At 42.6% G+C, this 26162-nt stretch overlaps 1 protein-coding gene and 1 long non-coding RNA gene across 4 annotated transcripts in view; one reads left to right on the forward strand and one right to left on the reverse strand.

Annotated features, from left to right (window-relative positions):
- Positions 1-5366, forward strand: part of LOC141958006 (uncharacterized) — a 62665-nt gene extending 57299 nt beyond the window's left edge. The window contains exons 3-4 of the long non-coding RNA XR_012633221.1: positions 1619-1754; positions 4408-5366. This is a non-coding gene — a long non-coding RNA (uncharacterized LOC141958006). The remainder of the gene's footprint in view (positions 1-1618; positions 1755-4407) is intronic.
- Positions 1-25368, reverse strand: part of RAPGEF5 (Rap guanine nucleotide exchange factor 5) — a 163744-nt gene extending 138376 nt beyond the window's left edge. For all 3 annotated transcript variants that reach the window (XM_074900403.1, XM_074900404.1, XM_074900402.1), the window contains exon 1: positions 25008-25368. In XM_074900403.1, the coding sequence (XP_074756504.1) occupies positions 25008-25199 (192 nt within the window). In that variant the 5' untranslated portion in view covers positions 25200-25368. The remainder of the gene's footprint in view (positions 1-25007) is intronic.
- Between the last annotated feature and the right edge of the window lie 794 nt (positions 25369-26162).

Genomic DNA, 26162 nt, shown 5'->3' on the forward strand with positions numbered 1-26162 from the left:
TTTTGGAGATACATTTGAATTTTCTCCTCATTTTTAGATCTGGGATTTTGCTTTGGCCTCATCTCAACTTCAGAGGATGACTTGCGTACAAGTTGCTTGTGCTTTGCCTCCTGCCCAAGCTGTTCCAACAACTGCTGATATTTCTGCCGTTGCCAGCACTGCAGTCGCAGTAGCATCAGCAATGCTCCATACATCTGCTAGCAATTTAATCACCATCATGCTCAGAAAGAAACAAAGCAAGAGTGCTTGGAGCTCCAGTTCAAGTGCCTTCCTCAGCTGGGATTTAGTACAGTGACAGCAGCCAGCAACCTGTCTACACTAGAAGTCACACTGTAACACTATAGAAGAGGCCATAGAAATTGTAGGAAAATAATAACTTCAAATATGGGACGCAAATGTTTTGCCTTTCTTCTAAGAGCTTCTGATATTCCTGTTCAGTTAGCAAGAAAAAAAAAAAGTTTTGGCAAAAGTAGGGAAGTAAGAAAACTTTTTTATTCATCAAGATTATTCCTTTTTCTAAATCTTTTACAGCAGGATATTAAAATGAAAAGAAACGAGAAAAGACATAATTAGGGTTTTTTCCCCCCAGCAAATTTTTAAGCTTCCACTCCAGGTTTTATAAATAACTACATTTTTAACTGGATGCATTACCAAAAATTGAGCATAATGCCACATTAAGAGTCTGCAGTGCACAAGCAAACTTTACCTTTTTTCAGTTTACAACACACTCATCAATATTTGTCTGTTTGATTCAGGCTTAATTTGCAAACATGCCCATGATCAGCTCCATGCTGCTGAGCAGTTCTAGGAACATATTTGTATACAAATATAAGAAAACAATTGTTCATAGTTTCAGGGCACTATCACTATGTCCCTAAAGAATTTAGTATAGCACTTGTGCATTCTAAATTGGATAAGTCAGTATACTTAAAATTAAGCAAATGCTTCAGTGTTGTGCTCTATCAGGCCTTATTCCACAAATATAAATAGACTGAAAAAAAAAATCATCTCATTTAGAAATGCACATGGTGTAGCATGGACTACCTAGTAATGAGATCGTTTCTATTCCCTGACAGGGGGATTTCTGTAAATACTCAACACCTGAATCCTAAATTGGCTAATGTGGCCACAAAGGAAATTATATATTCAGCCAGATTTCCAACAAGCGTTAAAGCATCCAAGCCTAAAATACACTTTCACAAGTATTCATGCTAGAAACTTCTCACGTTCCAACCATGAGAGACAGCGTATGGAAAAGGATCATAAATAAAGCTGAATCCAAATTAACTTCCAAAAACAATCATCTGTTTGTGCTTTTCTCTCTTTACTAATAATTCAACTCTAACAATACAGTGGCTCAGGAAAAATTAAAAAAAATCCACCATGGGTATTTACTTAATTTCCCTCAGGCTCCTCTCCCACTCCACACACAAATCAAGAAGTAATTATTTTTTTCCTGGACAGATTTCTTTCTCTCATTACAAACCATGACAGTGATAATGCCATAATAGCAATAGAAACTACTGCAACTGTTACAACTGATGGAACCCTGTGGTTTTTCTTCAAAAAGATTTGCTAAAAGCAAGCACCTGTAATAACTAGAGAATTTCCACTCCAGCCCTGATCTGAACATGAATCTTGGAACAAAGCTGGGCTGTACCTGCTTGACACACCCTCCTCAACCTGCAACACAAGAAGGCAGCAATTTCTGAAGGAGTAAATGCTCATTTATTTCCAGTGCTTACTCATGCCAGGTAAGGAGTGGGGGAAGGGAGAGAAAATTACCGAACAATTTGGCTTATCACTTTGCCACCTTCAAATTCTTGCATTTGACATTGCTTGCTGCTGTCTAAATTACAGGGGGGTTAAGTAGAAATAGGACATGGGTGCCGTGTTTAGTAGATGAAATGCTACCATTGTTTGAGGGTGGCTGGATATAGTGAGTGTTGTCATGAATCCCAATCCGTTTCCATGTGGCAGCAGATTTTTCCTCGTGGTTGCTAAGGCACAGCAAGCAGAGTTGGTTGGGAAGCTAGCTGACTTTCAGCAGATATCATTCATATGAAACCGTAGAATATGCCTGACTTTCTGCCAAATAATATTCATAACAAACAACCTTCCCCCACTGCTCCTCTTGAAACCTGCTGTCAGAATTCATAGATAATGAAGAAGAACCAATGGAACAGTTCTCTCCATTAATATTTATTTAAGATTAAATATAAAACTCTTATAAAGGATCTTCTTTTTAAAGGAAAGATTTTCCCCTGATTATCTTAAACTTCATATACTTAGGTGTAGCACCAAAAGATGAAAAAGCTGTACAAAGATAAATCTGTATTCAGCAAAGCTTGCAATGTAAGGTTCCCAAGTGAGCCTGCAAAGCTCTCTGGAGAAACCCAAATGGGTTGTTAGTGAAAGGAAACCAAAGAGTGCAATGAATATGAATAAGTTATTTCACAAAATGGAAACCCACAACTCATGGTTCATTCTCACCTCCCTCAAAACTGAAAGGGATCTGTGAATAAAATGGTTGCTCTTTATAAAAAGACAAGCAGTGCTCTTTAAGTTTAAAGACTTACTTCTGAGACAGTCAGGAAAGCAATGCATTCGAAGCATTTCTGTATTTTCCATTACCTGACAAATTAAATATGGCTGAATTGGTTTATGCTTAAAACAAAACTCTTTTTTAGTTAATCTGGCACAAGCCATCCACTTTTAAAGTCTCCATAGTCTAGCAAGGAGTGTAATTTAGTGCACAAGAGCAAATTTTTATTGCAATGCCCATTTCTTTACCCAAAAGAAGTTAAAAGTAGAAAAGAATATCACAGGAGACAATACAGCAGGACTGCCTGGATGCTCTTCTCTGTCTTCCACTGTCCTACTATGGGAGAAAAGCCCTGGGTAAATCCAGTTTCAGGAAGGTACCAACACTGGTCCAAACCTCCTCTGTCCATAACCTGTGCTTCAAATAAAGTTGCGGCATCCTGACATGGAAGCCAACTCAGTTTGAGAGAAAGGGAGAAGTGGTGAACTGGCAGAGGGGGATACCTGAGTTAGAGAAACTTTATGTTCTTTAAAAAAAGGAGGCGGCCACTCTCCTTCTAATGATGCACTTCCATGACCAGATTAAAGGACCATAAACCAAGGCTGCTGACAAGCTGGTCATGTTCTCCCTCCACCACCTGCTTCAACCTTCCCATCCCCAGCACTCTTCTGCTTTGTACCTCCATACGCATTTATGAAGCCATGTCCTGATCCAAACTGAAGGACCGATATCTTTGAAGTGGCTTGTTAAATAACAGTTCATTTTAACCCAGATTATTTCCCTCCACCAGGTCACTGGGGAGCCAAACAAACACGATCTCTACCAAGGCAGGCAGCAGGGGCACAGGCCAAAGCAGTGGGACATGGAGGGAGGCAGGAAGGGACAGCTGTGCTCAGCGGAAGCACTTGTTTGTGCTGAATTCAAACTATCCAAGGAATGATGGCACAAAACACGCCTAATAAATTCTCAGCATCTATGCTCTGTCAACATAAAAAGGAAGTTAACTGTGCCTACAAAAAATGACAAGACAAAATTCAAAGCTGTCAGTAATGGGGCACTTTACCTCCCACCTTCATGTTCACCTAAGTGCATTAGTTTAAGTAAAACAGAAATCCCATCTCATTTAACTCCATAGATCAACTGTAGACTGCATGGGCTACAGCCATAGTTTACAATATAGAAACAGATCTTAAACAAGTTTTCTCTTCTCTTTCTTAAAAAAACATGGATACTTTCAACTCACATGCTAGTACAGTGTTTGCAATGAGAATTCATTAAATATGAAAAGAAGAATAATAGAATTTTACTGCTTTTATCATGCTTTATATAACATTAAAATATACAGAGTACACTTAATTTCTATTCGTGTTCTTTCATTAACCTAACTGTATTGCAGTGTTTGTACTCTAGTTTGCCTTTTCAGCCACACTTTTCCTAATGCTACCTTAAAAGCTTCCCAGTACATTTCACTCTTCCTGGATGTCAGCAACATTTCACAGGAAAGCAGCATCCTCCCTTTTTTTCAGTACAAAACAGGCACTCTACAGACTGTCACTGTAAAAATTTAGCAATATTGATGCATTTATTTCTCTTTAAACAATAGACTGTCTTTGTAATCTACCATCATGTTCCTGGCCATCAGGATCTGGTTTGGTTTTGATCTGGAGGGTAGCACGCAAGAGCAGGTGGGTGGGTTTTTTTAGTGCTCATTAAAATTTTATGCAATAATTAATATTTCTAATGGTGGAAGTTATAATTTAATAATACATTATTTGGAGCTTTCAAAAGAATGCGCACTGGATATTTCACACTATAATTAAAAAAATGTTCCCAGTGACAGGTTACCATTTCTTTTTTGATAGGTCTAAAGACATCAACAAAACAGTGAAAAAAGAATTGTCTGCATATGTGAATTATCTGCATATCTTAAAAGCTTTACAAAGTACCTCTGTTGGCACATTTCTTGTGTTGCCAGCAAAATACCTTCTCACAACACATTTTCAAATAAAAAAAAAGAAATCAGGATGGCACATTGTCATGGTTAGAATGAGTGGCGGGGGGGGGGGTTGTTAGCAGGGGAGGGAGCTACAGCAGCAGCCCCCCTGTAAGAAGCTTCTTGGAGCTCCCCCGGCTCCAAGTCAGACCCACCTTTGCACTGAGGCCGGGCCAATTCGCTGCACCTCTGCGATAATGTATTTAAGAAGGGGAACCTGGGAGGAAGTGTGAGAGTTGTGAGGATGACATCTATGAGAACACTGAGGCCAGTGGAAGAAAGGAGAAGGCGGAGGGGAGATGTGCCAGAGCAGAGACTCCCCTGTACCCCGTGGTGATATGGCAGAGGGCCACCCCACCACCACCACCCATGGGTGTCCACAGTGGAGCAGATACCAATGTGGGACCTGTGGGGGGCCCCAAACAAGAGCAGGTGACTATGCCCGAAGGAGGCCGGGAGCCCATGGGAAGAAGCCCCCACTGTTGTAGTTTGGCGCTGGGATGATGCAACACGCAGGGGTGGCCCACACGCCCGTGGCAGGGATTCATGTTGGAGCTGGTTTGTGGAGGACGGTCTCCTGTGAGAGGGGGACTGCGCTGGAACAGGGCAGGAATGCCAGAAGTTCCCCTGCCGAGGTGGAAGAAGCTGCAGAACTGACTGCACCCTCCATTCCCTCATCCCTGCGCTGCTGAGGGAAAGGAGGTAGAGATATCCGGAGAAAAGCTGGGCCCAGGAAGAAGGGAGGGCTGGGGGAAGGTGTTTTCAAGATGTGGTAATGCTTCTCACACTGTCTCTCCTAATGCTACTCTGTCTGTTAAGTGTTGTTGTTGTTAGAGTCTGTATTAAATTTATGTTCTTTTTTTCTTCCCCTAACAAGTCTGCTTTTTGCCTGTGCCTTAATGGGTGAGATGATCCTGCCCTGTCCTTACTTCAGTTTCCTGGGCTTTTTGCTTTATTCCCTTCTTCCCAGTGCTGAGGGGGGAAGGGGGAGGCGAGCAGCATCTTTGCTTTATTTTCCCCTTCTCAGTGCTGGGGGGAAAGCAGGGAGTGAGCAGCTGCATGGTGCTCAGTTGCCCTCTGAGCTCAAACCACGACACACATCAACTTGGCAAAGATATACTGCAAACCAGGTAGCCTGACTCCGAAGCATGCATTCGTATAAAGAAATTTCATGAGGAAATTGTGTGTCAAACACAAGAACTAATGCCCAGGCTGTGCAATCTCCTTCAAGGAGTTTTCATAACTTGACCAGACAAGGCCCCGCACAACTGCTCTGGCTTTGAAATTAGCCCTGCTCACACCAGTGGCTGGATCGGACAACCTCTGGGAGGTCCCTTTGAACCCAGATTACTCTGTAATTCTCTCCGGCGCCATCACTTCCAGACACAACTTAATTCTGCTCCTCCAACCAGGTGCATCAGGCATGGAAGGGGAAGTCTGTGGAGCTGTAGAGCAATGAGAAACACTTTTCTAGGTGCACCCCACGTTTAAAAAAGGCTCTTAAAATCACATATTTTCATGTTAGCCATTCACCAAAGTTATCCCCATCACATTACCCAATGTGCCAGGTCTCAGCTGCTGGGGAGCCTATGTACCTCTGCCATCAACATTACTGCAGGTAATACTGGCGCCAGAACTCAGCCTTCAGCACCCCACATTTGTCAGAGATTAAATATAATAAAAATTTTAAAGCAGACAATCAATTCAACAAGTGATTCACCTCACCTGTCACTACTAACCACCCATCATGTAGATGTAAGTTTAAGTGCTCCCTCCCTGGTGGCAGGCAGAAGCAGCATGGTTAGAGACTTGATTTTGCCCAGTACAGGCTCAGGAGCCTTCTTGTGAACTTCCCCCACGACCCTGCTGCAAAGATGCTCGCCTCTGCCCCAACAATTGTAACAAGTAGCAGAAGGGAAAAAAATATCCATAATTGTTGCAGCTATTTCAGTGAACACAGATGCACGAACAAAACTTCAAATATTAGCAAATATTCAGCAAATCAGCTGTGAACTATGCTGACGATAAATAGCAAAAAAAGTCAATACAAAGTGCATATATTATTGAATTTTAAAAATCCATTAAAATCTTAATTTATTCAGAAGCAATTTGCACATAAAGAACCAGTTTTACAGATTTCAATAACTACAGTATGTTTAATGTTTCAAGTACAAAAAGACAAAGTTAAAATTCAGTGCTTTGATTATGATTTATGAAAATACCTTGTAGTAAATTGCATGAGTTTAGTTTATTCTTTGAAAAATGCCTATATTTCTGGCAATCTTTTTTTTTTTTTCCCTCGAGTTGCACACAAATAGTCCATGAATTGCTTTACAAGTGTGCAAAGGGATGTTTTTAATGTCCCTGTTCTTTAATGTCCCTTTTAGGGGTATAAATGAATACCCCTTTTAGGGTAAAAGCTCCACTTTTACCACTGCCTGCACAAAAGGTAGGTCACCTGGTAGTTTCCTAAATCTTATTCCTAGGAGTAGAGCACAGTTATTCCTTTCAGGTACAAGACATTGAAATTCTTTACTCTTTGTTTCTGAAAAACTGAGTTTCTGATTTTGCAGAGACCAACTGACCTACTGGACAAAGCACTGTACCTCAGTTTCACTTCTGAAGCCGGTGTGGTTGCAGCCTTCATCAAGTCATTTCCCTTCCCATGCAATGGGAACAACCATGACCAACCATTCTGCTCTGCAAAGCACTTTGAGACCAATCGGTAAAGATCAGCTTCCAGCTAAGGGCTGGAAGCACCCCAGCTCTCTGCCACGTAGCCAGGGTAGCCCCCTTCTGAGTTCAAATCCCTATAGGACATTTAAAACACAACAAATCATAAATAAAACTGCTGACTTATGCTTTTCTTGCCTCTGAGGTTTTCAGAGAGCAGGAGCAGCCTCCAAGCTGGGCAAACAAGCTCTGGTTAAAGAAGCTTGCGTTACAGCCTTAACAGTTTGAGAATCTGCAGTGCCGTTGTTTGTATTGGCAGCACACCGTTATGTGACCTCTTGGGAACAATATTAATTTCACTGACAGTAGCTCTTGGCACAAGCCGGTGCCAGCCTACTATGGACTGGATAGTGGGAGTTCTTAACCACTTCCAGCAGAACAGCTGTAATTTACTTTTTTGTAGAAAAAACTATTAAAGTTTAACTATTTTAGTTTCAGGAAGCAGTCAAGGCCTCGCTGTACAGAGAGCTTAAAAATGTACAGCAAAAAGAAAAAAATTGTTCCCTTGGATGACACAAGCAATTCCTTGGCCAAGCAGATCTGGAGACACCTCACCTGCTTTAGGCAGAGCCCCAGCACTACTTGGAGCTCTGCTGCCAGCACCTTCAAACAGTCTGCAGAATAAGATCACACTAACCCTGACAACTTATTTTTTGTGCTTGAAAACCTTTGGTCTAGCTGTTGAAGCAGGAACAAATGAAAACTCAAGTGCACTCCATCTCCAGGGGAAGATTTGTCATCTCCGAGATGGGGAGGGGCTTGCAAAACAAGGCAGTTCAAAAGTCTCTGCTGGTTTGCCAGAAACCACTGCACGCCTATCATTCAATCCTGATTACTTAGCACACAGAGTAACATGGGAAGTGGTGTGCAGTAACCATTAGATATGGAATAGGATTAGTACATGAACAGGAGTTTAGCGTGTACAAACAAACACTAAAAGCAGCTTAGGTAAATTTAACGTTCCCTAAACTGTGAAGTTACAGAATCAGAAAGTACCATAGATGCAAGACACAGATGAGTCTTGTAAATTTTTAGACATGGAAAACCAGCTCTAGTGCCAAGCACCTAACAGATACAAGATACTTAGTACGATAAGATCATAACCAAATGATATAAATGACATATGCAGATGATGCTCTTAAGAAAGCAAAAGATGTGCCCAGCACCCCCATAAGGTCACAGAAACAATTCAGGCATCTTTAGATAGTAAACTCCTTCATGAACATAGGTTCAAGAAAAGAACACAGTCTTTGAAGTTAGGCAAGACTTCCACCATAAAGAGGCTGATTTCCTTACTGATATTCTTTACCCTTAATTTTAATTACTCACCTTTCTTCTGATATATATTTTCATTCTTTATTCATATAACAATTGTTTGCACACATTTGATATTGCTAAGGCCCATGGATATGTCACATTATGTCTATGCTGCATTGCTCTGAATTTACGTGCTGTAAATTTACTCACTCTAAGTCTACACATCTTTCTTCCTACTGCGGTGGAAGCTTGATCCCACTGTGAGGGCTGGATGTTTCTTTATCTCTTGAGATTTTCCAGCTGGTACTAGGGAGTTTTCTCATTTTGATCTACAGTTTTGAAGGGTAGAACCTTGCCCCAACAAGAGACATTTGAAAATGTCATGAATCGAACTGATCCTTATGAGGGTTCTCTGCATTCATCATTTATTTTCAAGACAGCATAGGCGAGATAAGACAAGGCATGCACAGGTGATCCCTGCCCCTCTCCTCAGGCTTAGAATACAGATGTTCAACCAAACTCAGTTTAAGAAAAAAGCCACAAAATTTGACAAGCTACTCTTGTGAGATTATTACCCTCTGTGATGATACCCCACTCAAAATCATAGAAAAAATGAAGTATTGAACTGTGTTGCACTAAACCTTCTGTGGAGAAAGTATATATGGAAAAACAATTTTAAGCAGCCTCACTAACTAAATGAAGAAATAAATAAATCTTCCTTCAATTTGTCCCACATCAGTCTCTTGTCCCACAGGAGGTCATTAATTCTGGTAATTTCCCAGCCCTTAGAAAAAAACCCTCCAGCAAAACCAGACCTGGTATTTAAAACATGAAGTTCCTATTCCTTTGTTTCATTCCTTATAAGCATTAGGAGGACTTTAAACAATTAAAAAGGCACCATTTTTTTTCCTTTACAAGAAAGGTACTATTCTTTAAACAGAAAAAAACCCCTCACCATTTGAAAGTCAAAAGATTGGAAGATTTTTCTATTTTTACATCTGATCAAATTATCTGAATTAATTAACCTTTAATTGCATTTGCAACTATTATCTAGTTTTGCATCCCAACAGAAGTCCCACCATATGATGTCTATATCCTAGTCAATCTTATTCCCATATTCAAAGGCATATGCAAAAAAAAAAAAAAAGAATGCCAGAGTCTAAATTAGCATGAAAAATGTGCGCAGTGGAAAAAAGAAGTCCATAGTATTACAGCACTGCAGGGATCTGAGGTGAATTGTATGTTATGAAGTTGAACATACATGCCTGTGTAAGACGTCTCTTGACAGAGACTGAATTCTCTACGATTTCAACAAGATCTCTGTACATCAGGTGCTATAAGGCAGATTACTCGTCCAGAGCAACTGTTTGGGGTTTACTTATCTCACTATGGAACAGGCCAGACGTCTACCAGATATGGGGATAGTCTAGAAAATACCTATCAGAAGATCATGATAAGGGTTTAACTGTAGTTGGCACAGTCCAGTGAAACTCTATTAATCAGCCTCCCTGCTCAACTGATTATAAGCTTTTGTTTTAAAACAGAAGTCTTTTGGCTTGAAAGTTGTGGATGACCTTTTTAAGGCCATTTCAAAACATACATGAGGCAGTAACCACATCCTGCGCCTTCAGAATATGAAAGAACAACCCAGAAGAGTACCTCATCCCTCACCGAAGACAGCAGTGGTGGCACTATAACTATTTTTAAATAAATACTCATTAGAACATGTAAGAGAGAAGCTGAAGAACACAATGTGAACATAAGGACTCTTATCAGTTGTGTGAACCGGGGCATATAAAAGAAAAGTAGAATAGCCTCTGCATTACTCACAGCCAGAGTATAGTTGAGCGTATCCTGAGCAAAGCAACCTCAAAGAGCCAGCAGAACAGTCTGCTGGTGCTGTAGTACAATCAGAGGAAAGGACTCACACATCACTGCCTTTCTACAGGGTCACGTTTCCACCACCTGAAGACAATCAGGCCTGGCAGCCAGTGCTAGGAAAAAGGACATTTGAGGAGTTTCTGACCACCAGACTAAGCAGCAGCTCACACGTTCCCTGTGCTACTTGGAGCTGCATCCTCCTTGCTCTACCACACACACACCACTGACCAGGGCTCTCCCAGGATCCTCCTTTACGTATCCATGTAAAATAAAGCAGCAACACAGAACTGAGCCACCCTCTTCTGATTCACCAGATTGAGCCTTCACCCCAAGATCCTTGAAGGGGTGCTTTGTCCCATGGAAATAAAAGGGCCAGAGGTAAAGACTGACCACATTTTTTCAGGTCTAGGGGAAAAGAAAATTAACTTCTTCCTCTTTAATACTCTGCATCATAGCCAATGCTTGCAACATGGATCACTCCAATATGCTGTTATCCTCCTTCCACTTGCCCACTGTATCCTGGTTACCAGCCCACCCAGATTTAAAAGTCACTACTAAATATCATCTTAAGTCAACAAATGTTTTCTGACCTACGCAAAGCAGGAGGTGGGAGAGAGAGAGGAGAGGGGGGAGAGATGGGGAACTGCTGTCTTTAAAAGTTGGTTCAAGCAATATGCCCATGGAAGATGATAATTTGTTAGAGAATTTAGACTGAAAACAGGGAAGCAAAATGATCCAAAAGATTAATATACTGCAGTATTCCCCACCACATTGACTGATATGTGAGAGAATAGCAGAGATGCTCTACTTCTATTTCTATAAACACTAACGAAAACTAAGATGCCAGTGACATCCTAATGTCTGCTGTGACATTCAGTCTGCCCTCATCAATTCACCAGGGAAACCTGGGCCAGCCTGGATGCCCTACCAAAGCAAGTAAAACCTGTTCAGACTTTTCCAGCCCCTCTGCTGTGACAATCTCAAAAGCCTGTCCAGCTCGATAGCTCATTCTGCAGCAAGAACGCCTGAGCTGTTGGTACTAGAGCACTAGAGCAGATTGATGGCAAATCATCACTTACTGTAAGAGACCTTCATTTTGAGATACACTGTCTTCAAGAACCAGTTGATTCTTACCACGATCAATACGCTCACTGCACCATCCTTTCCCACACCAGCTTTTTAGAGATTACTTCAAACCAGTCCTTGTCTCAGTGGAACCACCATCACAAACCACACAGGCTTCACCAATTTCACCTAAACCAGTCTAAGCCTAGGGGATAACCTATATATACGGTCACCTCTCAAGTGCCAAAAGTAACCGTAGCCAAATTAAACAGTTTCAGCACCTTCTTGGTATGTGGATAGACACATAGAGACTTCAAAAAAGCAAAGCTTGCAAAAAGATTAACAAAAGGTTTTTTCCACCTCTAATCTACTTGTTGCCTTTTCTCTATGCATTGCCAAAACGTCTGTTGTGGGCACTGGACACACCAGCAGAAGTTAACCAGAAAGGGCCTCCAGGACACCATTCCTGGTCTGTAAACACTTGCCTTGGAATTCACCTCCCTGCTCCCTCCACCAGGGTACAATCAAAAGATCAGATGGGTTCATGAACAACAAAGTAATGGGAAAGGGAATGCTCTGGGGTTTGGAAGATTACATGGGAGGTTTGTTTGCATGTTTTTAGCGTGCCTCATGCTTGTTGACGTTTTTAACTTCTCCACTTGTGCCAAGAGATAACAATGACTAACTTAGGAGGGAAAAAGTCACAGTATAAAGAAACAAGCATACATACACTGAAACTGGAGTTGGCTCAGGCTGAAAAGAAGATGACTCACAGACCCTCAGTATATAGCTTTGTTTCTAGAAGTCAGATAACACCAAGAACTGCTAAAGCAAGGAATGAAGATACAGTTTGTTTTCTTGCTTAGCTCAAATTTAAAAAAAAAAAAAAAAAAAATCAGGTTTCCAGTTTTGGAAGTCTCACAAAATTTGCCATTAGCTCTTCAGTGACAGGGAACAGTTTTTAACTCAGGTTTATAAAAATAAATTATTGTTGTCTCTGGATAGCTTCTTTGGAATTATTTTTATTTTCAGAATGAAAGAATGAAATGTTTCCTTATCCACTCCCACCACCCTGTCATCATTTCTCCTACTTTGATTTAATAGCAGTGTTCCTCTGTTAGCTATACTTTGTGCTTAAATGCAAAAGTCCACTACAGGGACATTTTGTGTCTGTTTTTAAGAGAGAGTGTTACAATATCAGAGAACAGCTGTCTATAACATGACATTCTTCAAAAATCTTCAGTGATTTCCCTGTTAGATAGTTTTGTTCTTAATATCAATTTTGCCATAAAGTCTAAGCAGAATTTTTTTTTTTTTAAAGAGAGAACAAAACACACTATTCCCCTCTTTCTTCTCTGATGTATTGGAAAGGTAGCTACTTTTAACAGCATATTCTCCACAGTTTTTAAAGAAAGGACTGATAGTAGCAGAACCAAGAGAGACTCTTGCAGAGCCCAGCTCAGATATTATTTGACAAAGTTGCTGGTTACTAGTCTGTGTAGAGCCTTCCAGACTGTTGTCCACCCACCAAACAGGAGCTTCACAAGTCATAAATATTCTTACATTCCTTAGAAGAACAGGAAAGCCTTTGACATAGTATGTTGTAACAAGGTCAAGACTGACATAATATTAGCTGATTTTCTTGTATGTTCAGAGACCATCTACACAGTAACACTCTACAGTTGTACCTCCAACTTCAACAGAGATAGTATAGACTCACCCTAACACAGAGAAGTCCTCAAAAGAAGCTAAAGCAGTCTTTCCTGGGAAGACAAAATATTTTAGTTGATCAAGCAATTGTGAAGTAATGAAGGACAAGAACAGGATTAAACAGGCTGTTTTCATTAAGAAAAGGAAAATACAAAGATGTCCCAATGTTACATCCTAGGCTGAACACTGTATAACAAAACATACTTGTGATGTCAGCATCAAGATAAGCAAATATTGCTTATATGATTTTGGTTAGTCACAATTGGAAGTCTACAGACAACTTCAGATTGACCTAGTTAAGGCAGGTGAGTGGACAACTCATGTTAAATTATGTTTACCCACATAAAACGCAAAGGAATGCCCACAGAAGGAAAAAAATGCTGACAACTTATATGGTTTTAAATTAACTATATCAGCTTAAGGAAAGCAACCTGAATGGCTGCGAAGACATTTCAGTGAAGAACTAATCTGTGCCAGCAGGAACTCTAAAAAGATAGCAGATTGTTAGGATGAAAAGCCTACATGATGGAGAGAGGGAGGAAATTGCATGATTTATATTAATCAGTGGTACAGTCTCATCTAGAATATTACATTCAGCACAAGCCATCACAAGTTCAAAGGGACATTGCAGAATGAGACAGAGTTCAAAACAAGGTAACAAAAATGATTACAGCATGGAAAGAGTCATCTAGAGAGACTGGGATTGCTTGCTTTAAAAAACAACTGTAAAACGTATATATAAAAATTAACTGTACAGAAGTTGGAAGTGTCCTGCTTCATAGGAACAACAGATAGTCACTGAAATTAAAGGTGGGATATTAAAAACTGATCAAATAGAAATGCTTTCATTAACAAAATATTTTTTAAAAAGTGTATTTCCTTCCCTGGAAAGTCATTACCACCAAACCCCACACAGAAGATCTGTAAATGCAAGTTCCAAGATGAGTCTGAGGCCAAAATACTAGCCAGATTCATTAAAAGGCTGGATTTGTATACACATAACATGAAAAGCTGTAACTAGAATGGTTAATGGTAACAATCCCCAAGCATCAGAGTGTAAGTACGGCTGGTTATCTGGAAAAAGCCAGTGTGGAAGGCAGACTATACAACATTTGTCCACACACTCTCTTGAAAACACAAGAAACTTTACATTTGTGGCTAAAACTGTTATCTCTTATATTAATCTAAAAACTTATGGATACAGGACTAGATGAGCCATTATCTTCACCCACTACAAGATTTTTTTTATCTATACTAGCTTCCTCTGAAATAATTGATTTGGGGGTTTTTTTAGCAAAATCTCTACCAGTATAATGTAAATATTTACTGCCACACTGAATTGCAAATGACCAACTCAAAAATAGAACTTTTTAATGAGGGCTTCAGATAAATTCTCAGATTATGCATACACTATATGAACTGAGAACAGACATCTCGATGGAAAAAAAAAACAAGAGACATCACTCCTGCTATTCAGCTTGGAGACTCACCAGTTTTAACGCACATCCTGGCAACCTAAGAGACCTATTGATTTGCAGCCATTCATTCAAGTGCAGTGAAAGCCATAATTAGATAAATAGCTTTGGTAAAACTAATCTGAAACTCGTTTGTTTTGGGACTGTCTGTTTAATGAGATAAAACAAGAAATTAAATATCTGCTGAAAGTTCCTCTTTGTATCCTTCAACACAATAAAAAAAATGTAAATAAAGAGGTATTCATTTAACTAGCATTATTATTCTTTTGCATTTTATGTATTTTGTTCCAGCACTTGCTGTCAAAGACAATTACAAAGACACTATTTATGAATGACTATGCTCTAACACGCTGACCAGTTTTATCAATCTCTTTCATACATGTGGATACTGAGGAATAAAGAGAACAGGTCTTTTAATCATTTGTAAACACTCTTCAAGCTGACAGAGTACAGCTTTAAGATGGTAAGCATGGTATAAGGTTTTAAAGTACCAAAGTTCCATTTTTGGACATGATTATGCCATTTTGTGAACAGAAGTCGAATTCTGGTTGAGTTTTCAAAAGTGTTTATAACAATTAAATCTAGTAGGATTATTATACTTTGTTTCTTAACTGATTTTTTCCAACAAAATGCTGAGAAAGACTACTTTAAAGAATTCCCATGCACAAATCAGTGCTATCATGCATAGATATTACAGTTTATCCTTCTTAAACCAAAACACACTTAAGCTTGGGATACGCTGCATCCTCACCTTTCTTCTTTGGCAGCTAACTGCTAGATTCTGCTTTGGTTCCTTTAGGACTTGCATCTCCCATGAGTTTGGCCTTCCTTAACAAACACCACAAATCTCAGTTCATCCTACAACACAGATTCAGCAGCAGACTCACAGCCCACACCCCCAGATTTGCTTTTGCTGCCAAGAGGCTTCAGGCACTGCAGAAATGACAAACTGCAACAAAGCAATGGATTGTACACGAGCTGGGACCCAGACCGGATCTAAAGGATTCTTTTAGCTCGCTCCTTCAGCCATCCAGTAAACAACAGCTTTGCGACTTTCAGAGCTAACCATGCATGTGCATTGTTTTTCTCCCCTTCTTTCCATATTTTAAAAATCAATTTATGCATCGCTGAAGTGCATTCACCTATGGGATGAAATGGAGCATCTGCTTAACAGTGCAGTAGCAGTCTATGACAGCAAATGATTACCACATCCATCTGAAATTACAAAGTGTTTTAGGATCACTGGGTCTAATTCTCTCAGCCAGAACTTGGCCAGAAAACCACAATTAAATGCTTATTATTTAAAAAAAATAAATAAACAAAACCCAAACACCTGGTCTCCCTCCCTCTTTTCCCCTCCCCCAAGCACATCATAAATTCTTGATGCTCATGAGTGGTCTGGATCTCGATCTTCTGTCAGGGTTTTTTAATCCAAAATGCAGCATATCTTCTAGTTCACTGCTCCTCAGTACTGACCTGCAGACTGAACCCCATCTACTGCATCATGAAGGGCATGGTTTGACATACATTTCTTTCATCAGTGGTATCATTGCAAGCAGCCACTGCCCCTCTCTTGGTGCTGCTTGTTCCACAGTCCCAGTGATGATGCTGACACATGACCTGCAGAGATTCTTAGAAGGGTCAGCTGCAGGAGAAGCTACCAGTGGATCACAAAGCACACACAAACAAAACCTACTCCATAATTAAGCAACAAAACTGCTGGAGAGGCTCTGAACTATTTCTTTCCTTACTGCTCTAGCTCATCTATCCCATGTGTGTGTCTTAGGCATATAAAGACTTAGGTGTAAGGTTCAAGAAGCGAGAAAAGAAAGGCAGGCCTGCCAAATCAAGGAAAAAAAGAAAGTTGCATTCCTCACAATCAATCTTTTAAGAAAGGCAAACTAGAAATCATGTAGCATTTTAAGCTCTAATGGGTTAATTCAGTTCTAAAAGGCAAAAAATCCTTACTGATGCTATGAATACAGCTCTACGGGTATTTATATAGTGAAGCATTTTTTCTCCCTCAATCAGCAGAATATTTTCTTTTTGCACTATAAAAAGTATATTGACTTTTAATCAGTTAGCCTGCTGTATCCTCTCCAGGAAAATACATTGTGAAAAAGGAATTCATCAGAGAAAACTGTATACTGTAGGATTTAAATATTAATAGTTGACCCTAGCTTAGTACAACAGCCATAAGTAGATCATTTTACAAGGTCAGACTAACCCAAGCCAAACCATAAGTTAACTGAGATAAAAGAGCTAGTGACAATTATGAATAGCTGCTGCCTTTTATACCTGGAACTTGAAAATATTCAGATCCTGCTTCCACGTCTTTTAACTTTAGAGCGCCGATGACTTCATTTTTATCCTTAAACTTTTGCCAAAAGCACAGATATAATGAAAAATGTTTAAATCAGAAGGTGTCACGGATAAAGTTTATACAGCAGATACTAAAAACCAACCTAACATATTCCACTGAAGTGGATCCTTGCACAAGAACCCTAGAGGATCTGCAAGGCAACATGATCTGGGGAAAAAATGGTTTAGGAATTTGTGCACAAAGAGCAGAGCAATGTATGGATGGCCCAGCTAAGCCAGCCCTGAGAGACCACAGAAGAACAGGGTGCTCTTGCTCTGCCTAGAGTTAAGAGGTGGTGCATTTTATTTTCAGTCGTAAAGCACCAATCTGAACACCAACCAATGCTAAGGCTCCTTTTCTAAGCATTAATACAAATGCCTGAGAGAAGACGGCTCATATCCCAGGGAGGCAACTGTGTGACCAGACCTACAGCATCTGGATGCCCAGTGATCAGGCACAGAAACTTGGAGAGACCCATCTAGGGCCTTAAGCAGTTCCGCAGAGCCGGACCAAAAGTCTGTGTGCTGAACCCCATCGCTTCATACGCTGGGGTGTATCATCCACACCCACCTGGGGCGAGGTCAAAAACCACCGGTGGACAGGAGCACTTCAGTTATAACTGAATAAGCAAGTTATAGAGTATATATAGTTACATAGTATAAGTATAAAGAACAAGCACCTTCCTTTCCCGTTATGTGAAGTATTACTTTAATTGTTATATATTAAGGACAAAACTGTTTTATTACAATGGTTTTCTGTGAGTTAGGTTGAAAAAACAGCATATTCTGCTGACCTTTTATTTCTTTTCCCCTTTTAAAAAAGCTATCGCAGTCTATTTTCAGCATTTTCATCAGCATAAAAATGCACAGCTTGTTTTGCAATTTCCTCAGAGCGCAAATGGAATTCAAACCACTGAGGCCATACGAGTAACAATAGCTGAATACAAACCTTAACAGAGTTTGTCATAACCGTACAGTGCAGTGTTGTTCATTCATCCTGGCGGCTGGGAAATCTAGCGTGAATTAACCAATAATGCAGGCTTGCAACCAAGCAAATTAAAGTATACAGTTGCACAAAATTAATTTTATTTCCCTTTAAATATATAATTAAGGGGACAATCAGCTCACATTTAAACCAAGCCTTTAATCAAGATGCAACACTAGCAGAGATTTTGCAAATATATACATTCCTTTTCATGCCAATAGAGTTGATCCTATTTCCTACACAGATCTCCTCAATAGGTTTCCAAGCCACGCAGGGCAGCATCACATCTGAGGATCTGCAGGCTATGTCCCTTTGAAACAGGAGCAAAACCAAAAGTGAAAGTAGCAAGATCCTTGTTCAACCAGATTTACAAAAACATGCACAGCTGATTGATATTTTGTTTCAGAGTCCCTAACTGAAGGTGTTATTACTAACACAAGAAAGGCAGCGCTTAAAGGCGAGCATGGGCAAAATTGACTCAAGGCGTTTTCAGCTTGAGCATGATTTGCAGTGTGGGCAAAGGGTTAAAGATAAGACCATGTTTTATAGCAGCAGACCACAGGTCAAAGAGGGACTTACCAGGATATGCTCTGGCCAAAGCAAAGAAAGGAAACAGAACCTGTCCCATAGCTTAGAGGAAGCTGCTGCATTTTTTCAGTGTCAAGGGGTTGATGTCAATTTTATGCAACTTCCATGAGCATGAGCCACATGATGGCACCTCTTCCCCATGCATTGGCACCCAGACCTTCCCAGGGATGCCGGAAAGCAGCTGAGATGTCAGCCCAGGCATTGCCAGCCTCACACCCAGGGCCAGCGTAAGACCACAGGCAGCAGGCATCATCCTGGCAACCAGACTAATCCCCAGCCTCAGGGAGAAAAATAACATTGCACTCTGCAGAATTTATTAGGTTACTTCCTAGGGCAGAAGAGTGGGTTTGCTTTCTATTTCATTCAACTGTAGTTAATCAAACGCAGGCATAATTTCTTAGATGTCATAACACATGGCCTAATTAAGAAGTATTCTCAATTTAGTAAATCACTGAACACTGAGTATGAAACAAATTATTATGCAAATAAACACAAGAGACTGAAATTCCCCATCAGCTACCGTGGTCAGTGTTGCTAAGCTATTTTTCTCATTACTCAACATTTTATGTGTCACCAGTCACAGACCTGACAAGTTAAAGGATACTGTGAAAGACAATTATCTTAATCAAATACATTTAGCAGGAATACATAATAAGTTTGATTACAATAGGAAAGATTCAAGACTACTTGCCATGACTATTTTTAGTCACATAATAACTGCCAAAGTGATGGGGGTGTTAAGTTACTGAGTAGAACCTCTATGGCAGGCTTTAAAGCAAAATGTCACAAATATCAACCAGCCTACTTTGATATACTTCTGACAGCAGAACTTTCGATTCACGGAGACAATCCAGTATTTTTGTGCGCTGATTTCAGCCAGTACAGCATCTACACACTACAACACCACATCTTTTTAATGTGGGAGAAACTCCAAAACTAAAGCCTCTATAGTATATATAAACATAGGTAACAGAGCCATTGTTCTCCTGATTTTTACTCTTCATTAACAACACTGGCCAAATGGTATAAAGTTGCTAATAAAATGTTTTGATGGCACAAAATTTGAGGCATCGGCAAAACAAATGTAAACAGAATGGTGTACAGGAAGATTAGGCGACTGTGAGAACTGGAATATTACAAAAAGAGTGTAATTCAGCAGCATGAAATACAAGGTCACTCAGAGACTACTGAGATGAGGAGCTGCCAACAAGGATATGGACTGCCATAAATGTCAGTCGTTGGTGGGAAGATTACCTGAGTACAAGACAGATCTATACGTTTGGCTCAATGAAAACGTTAACTATCCACTACCACCATAATGTGACTATGGAGAGAAAGACTAGAAATCCTGAGTTTCCAGCAGGGAATTTCTAATGCCCTGTCAAAACCTCATCTATGACACTATGATTTCCCCAGTCACAGGATAAAGTGATTAGAGAAGAGTAACTTGAATGACATAAGCAACTAAAAGCTTCTTATAAGAGATGAATAAAAGTTTAGCAAAATGTAGGTTGAGAGGTTTGGATACTTCATTTAATTAAAACAGATTGAATATAATTTGATTTTTTTTCCCCTGCCAAAGAAGAGTTGTCTCCAACAGCATGACAAGTGCCAGTGCCAGAAAATATGATACATATCTCTAATACGCTCCAACCTTCCAGCTATTTTCAGCTCGGGAACCTTCTGTGCCTGACGAGGATTATGTATGTTCAAAACATTTCTCTTCCATGAACTTCTCTAGTCTCACCCTGAACTCATGTAAACTTTTAGCATCCATACCAAAACTCCTGTAGTTTATTTTCAGCCTGTTACCGTACAGCCAGTTTACACCCTGACATACACATACAGCAAAGTTGTCACTCAAAACAGAGCTAAGGTGAAGAGTCTGAGAATATTTGCCTTGCCAAAGACCTCTAGGAACCTCACAAAAGTCATTACGGGGTCTCAGAAGATAAAACAATCGTGGTACTTCTTCAACGTCCAACAAGCCAAAGGGCATGTCCCATGGTGAAGGGTTGTACAGGCCAGCAAGATCTTTCACAGTATCAGAGTAATGGGGTTTGACACCATGATGGCCAAAGGGTTTGCTGGCTTCACTACTGTGACAAAGAGCAACATCCATGCTCACATATAACAACAGTATTTTGCTTGTGTGTAAATGTGAATCTAGAAAGCAGAAGAGGTCATTAAAAATATGTGCGTGTCTGTGTGTGCAAGGTATTTCCTCCTCTGACTTCTAAGCACTTCCCTGCTCTCTCAGGAGGCACTTGGGAGCAGCATTAGCTCCACTGGAGTCCAGTGGAGTGTGGGGAAAAGGATTTTTGGCATGATGGAGCGAGTGCTGCACTGATGTGCCTGCAGGACCTTGTCACTGATGTTCCTTGTGCTTCCAGGGGGCAGGGACCCATATTTCATCACTAATTATGAGAAAGAGGAGGAGAAGACGACATCTTTGGCAAGGACCAGGAAGAGAAGCATAGACAGTTCATAACCGAAATACTCATGCTTACTACATGTACACTTAACACATACTTCAAGGAAGCAAACTGGGAAACAGAAGGGTCCCACTGTTCAAAGATTTTGAGAAAGCACATGGCAGAGGGGAACAGTTCCACAGGGCACAGTGACCCATCACAACAGATCCCTCCTCTGCCTCTGCACAAGCTCTCACACACACCGAACCACCACAGCAGAAGATTGGATCATTTTCCCCTGTTTTATCCAGCAGAAACAAAGAAGCATCAAGCAGAGGACCAACACCTTGCAGATCACTGTGCAGTCTAACTGCAGCCTAACCCCCAGAGCCGTCTTGGACATCTGTGCTGCACCTGCCCTAAGACCGAATTCAAGAAAAAACACTGTCAGGGACAAGGCCGACAGGCAGCTCAAATTTCAGAAGCTTAAAAAAAAGCATTGGGCTCCTGTAGCCAAGGAACTGGAGGTTAGTTTTATCTCAGTGACTGAAGCAGTAGAGTGTATTGGTGGTTCCACAGCACACAAATATGCAAGCAGGATGGCTACTGCAGCTATTATACAAGGTGGTTTTCCACCTCTAAGTTCTTCACATGTATTAAAATTGGACATATCTCAACACAGAAAGCCAAAAATACCCACTTGTACTCCAGTTTTTGAGTTCACTGAACTGAGAGGGAAATACTTGTTTAGTTACATTACATTTTCAATTATCCCCATCTCTGGTCACAATTTTTAGATAGTCTAGTGCGAAGGACTGAGAGCCCTAAAGAGATTTTTAAAAATATATTCCATTCCATACTGGTCTGCAAAATGTATTAAATTTTTTGGGGGAGTGTACTACCCTCTACTATGCAACATTTTCCTCCTCCCCACACCACAGGAAGTATTTGAACAGCATGCAGTGAAGTACATCCTTAAAACAATTATAGCACCCATAATATTTCCATTATATTTTATAATCCATAGTCCCCAAGCATGAATACATGCAGATTATCCCTGCTTTATTGATGAGGAAGCAAACTGCACTGCAGGCGATCCCTCAGCAAGTCACCATCAGAGACAGTCCCCTGCTCAAGGGTCGTAATATTTTTCTAGGAAATTAAACAAGCCAGAATTTCAGCTGGTCAGCATTTACTTGAAAACAGCTCACCTAAGTGAGCAACATTCCTGATGAAACCAGCTGGACAAATAAGACTCAGCTTGGCATCTGAACAAACAAAAAAGCACAAAGAAAAAGTCACTGGAGAGGAAGATGGGACTAAATTTTTTTTATTTCAAAGGGATAGAGGGAATAGAGATTTCATAAGCAAACAAAACCCTTCAAAAATGAACTTTGAATTAACTTGAAATACTTTGTTGAGGTGAAAAAAAAGGAAACTTTGTTTCATATTTGTGCTACTCAACCTTTCTCCAACCTCACTGTAAGACTTTTAAGAGTAATCTTTAAAAGGGAAAGTACAAAAATGCTGCATTTTATTGTTCTAACATATCCCTGCCCTCTCCCAAATACTGTCATTTTCAGGGTTGAAGTTATTCTCCACATTAAATAGTAATAGGTGAAAAGTGTCATGCCCCTAAAATTTCATTTCTGGGGTGAAAAGGCACATGTCCAGAGCAGACAGGCATCAACAAGGGGCTCTGCTAACAGAGCTATACGGCTCTCTGGAGAATTGCACGTGTGGAAGAGACCCTCCACACACCCCCGGTGTCCACTTTCCTTGCAAAGGAAACTAGTGACATTAACATCACTACTGGACTCCTAGCACTACCTGCACCTCGCAACATCCCACTAGGCACCTGTGTTGCTGAATAATTCCAGCTGCAGGAGAAGGTCTGCAAACTCTGAGGCAGCAGAGCACAGCAGTCCCGTTCTCCACACAGAAGCAAGCCACTGGCCAGAAGGTCCTTCTGGAGCCATACAGCATCTCCATGCAGTGTCGCCCACCAATCCAAGATCTGCTAGGTTGACTCCAGACTGCCTTACAAACTCACCATCCTTCCTCCAGCCTTCTTCCTACCAGGATAGACTGTTGAAGAAAAACTGCAAGATGACCCACAGGGTACTGGGAGGCGAAGCCGCAGATGACACCACCACTAAATCTGTCATGTTGTGTTTGCTGGTCCGTAACGTAGCACATCATCAAAGACAGGCAGAGCCTCAGCTGGGACTGTATGAAGCAAGATGGGACCAGGCTTCAGCAAACACATCTGAGGAGCTGCACAACCCCGGAACTACTCAGGCTTCTAACCAGGGTGTTAACTCACCCACTCCAAATATTTACAGAGTAACTGTTGTACCACTCACTTGTTAAATTCTTTCAGTAGCGGTGAGGAATAACCATGAGGATAATCCTGAGCCTGCTCTGCATGCCGTCTCCCTGACGCATCATTAATGTGTTGTGCTAAAACAGTATTTCAGACCTGCCTGCAAAAGGACACTGTCACCAGCTGTGTTTCTGCACTGCTTCTCACTCCTCACTTGACACTCACTCCACTTCTCCGGTAGTATGCTTTTAAAGTAGAACAAACTAAACTCAATTCAGAAAAGGTCTCATCTGCATTGGAAGAATGATATTTGTCATAAACATCCTGTTAAGGCAGAGCAAGACTGACTATTTAAAATTAACTGAATACCCTTAGCTCTGTGTTCATATGGACACTTGTCATGTGGATGACTATCACCTGAACAAAAAAAATCACTAGGCATCTCCATACAGACTAGCCTTTATTAGTCTGTTAAACTCACGCGAGGAAAGAAATTAATCTAGAACAGGAATCTGAATAAAAATATTACTCAGAAGTAGTGTTCTGCTGTAAATTTATATACTACCTTAATCCTATTTATCTTCCTTGCATGTATATCTATCTTCTAAGAACAAAGCATTCACCCAGGAAGTTTCGTTTTAAATTCACACCCCACTATATTTCACAACAACTTCCCCATGCAGAGAAAGCATTTATTTACATGGGTAAAGTACTACAAAGTTGATGGGGGTACAAACAGACACCACGCTGACTCTCCCCACCACCTCCCTGCACAGGCATTTATCAGAGCACCAAATCCACGGCAGCTCGCTTCATTCCCCCGCACCTAGACAAACCCAACCCCATGCAGCTAAACCCAACCCCTGCGCTTCAACTGCTCAGATGGTGGGTTGCAGTCCAGTTTCGGCCTGCAAGTAAGGTTTGCCGTGACCTGACGGCAATCCCATCCCGGTGATACGGCTCCAGTCACCACCGGGAGATTTCAGGAGTGGTCGCTCAGCACCGCAGTCCGCACCTGCGGCAGTGGCAGGCTGCATCTGGCTGCCCTGTGAAGCCGTACCTCCAGCCTCCACAAGAATGGGTGAACTCCAGTGAAATTTGGCTCGGGATTTCCACGACGCCCACCCGACCCCACAGCCTCAGTCTCGGGAGGCGTGAGAGATTGGGGGCCGAGTGTGCCCAGAAAGGCACTCCAGCTTCAAAAGCTCCAGGGCACGTTTAAGTCCAACTGCTTCAACACGCGTTTGCACAAGCGCCCGCGCACACACCCGCGCAGCATCTCCTGTCAGGCGACGGCATGTGCCGGACCACGCGAGTTATGCCCCCGTGGAGGGGAAAAGGAGGGAAGAGACGAGCCACGGGAAGAGCCCGGGGGTCGGGCCAGGGCCGCGCATTCCCCCAGACTGATATTTCATTTCTTTGACCAGAGCTGGCCGAGCCCTCCCGCCCCGCGGCCTCCCGCCGAGGGCCACCACCGGCCGAGGCGGCCCGGTGCTCTCCGCGGCCCGGGCGGGGGCGCTGGGGGCGCCGCCCCGCCTGCCCCGGGCACCTCCGCCCGCCCGCCGGGGCCGGCCCCCGCCCCCCCCGAAGGGCAGGGCGGGCAGGGCGGGGGGCGGCCCCGGCGGGCGGGCGGCGGGGGCGCTGCCCCGGTCCGGCGGCCGCCTCAGTACTCACCCGGCCGGCGGCGGTAGCGCTCTTCCTCCGCAGCGTCAGCCCGCTCCGCAGCAGCGCCGGTAGCTCCCGCAGCTTCTGCCGCAGCTGCACCGGCGGCGGGTCGTGGGCAGCTCCGCCGCCGCCGGGGCTCCAGCTGCGGGCCAGCTCCGCGCCCTCACCCGGCGACGGCATCTTCACGGAGCCCACGGCCATGCCGCATCCCTGCCGGGCTGCGGCGCGCAGACCCGCTCGCCCGCCTTCCCCTCGCGTCGCCCCAGCCCCGCTCCCACCCACAGGCAGGCAGGAGGCAGGCAGAAAGCAGGCAGGAGGCAGGCAGGCACTCGCACACCTTCCCCTGGCCGCCCCCACGGGCAGCCCCGGGCGGCGCAGGAAGCCCCGCCGGCCCCTCCGCCTCTCCGCCCCGCGCCGCCGCTCCGGCAGTGATAAAGTGCAGGTAATGAGGAGGGTGGAGGAGGCGCGGGCGGGAAGAGACAGAAAGTCCTGTTAACTCCTTTGCGCTCGGGGACCGCCGCCGCGACGTGTCCCCACCTCTGCCCTGCGACCAGCACAGATCACGGACCCACGTGGCGGGGACACACACACGAACACGGGGGAGAGTGGCCAGCCCGCTTGGAGGAACCGCGGGGTTCAGACTCTTCCAGGGGCTGGGCCGTCTCGGCTCCCTCCTGGAGGCTGTCAAGGCCGGGCTGGAGGAAGCCCCGGGCAGCGGGGTGAGGAGATCCCAGAGCCGAGCTTTGCCTGGGCTGGAGGCCGCCCGGGGTCCCCAGCTGCCCGACTCACCCTATGGTCCCCAGGGCTTAGTTAGGGCTGCAAGGAGTGAAGGTCTTCCCCGCTCTCTTCCCAGTGGATTCTTGACTCAGTGAGGTGCTTTGCCCTCCATGTCGGCATTGATACTGGAGAAACTGAGCCGTTCATCCCAGGCGAATGACTTGCTTCCAGCCATTCAGGTAATCCCGGGAAGGGAACACTCGATGACAGAAACCGATGCCTTTATTCTTTGTATAGGGAAGAAAAATACATTCAAGGCACATGTCCAGAATTCAGTACCTTGAATTATAGGGTCTTTGTTTAATCTCCGGAGTCTGCCTTTTCTACCTCAGTGGTACAGCTGTTGGTTCCTTTCTGCTAGACTCTGTTCTTGTCGATTTAGATGGG

Source organism: Athene noctua, chromosome 2 (assembly GCF_965140245.1).
Source record: "Athene noctua chromosome 2, bAthNoc1.hap1.1, whole genome shotgun sequence".
NCBI classification, from domain to species: domain Eukaryota; kingdom Metazoa; phylum Chordata; class Aves; order Strigiformes; family Strigidae; genus Athene; species Athene noctua.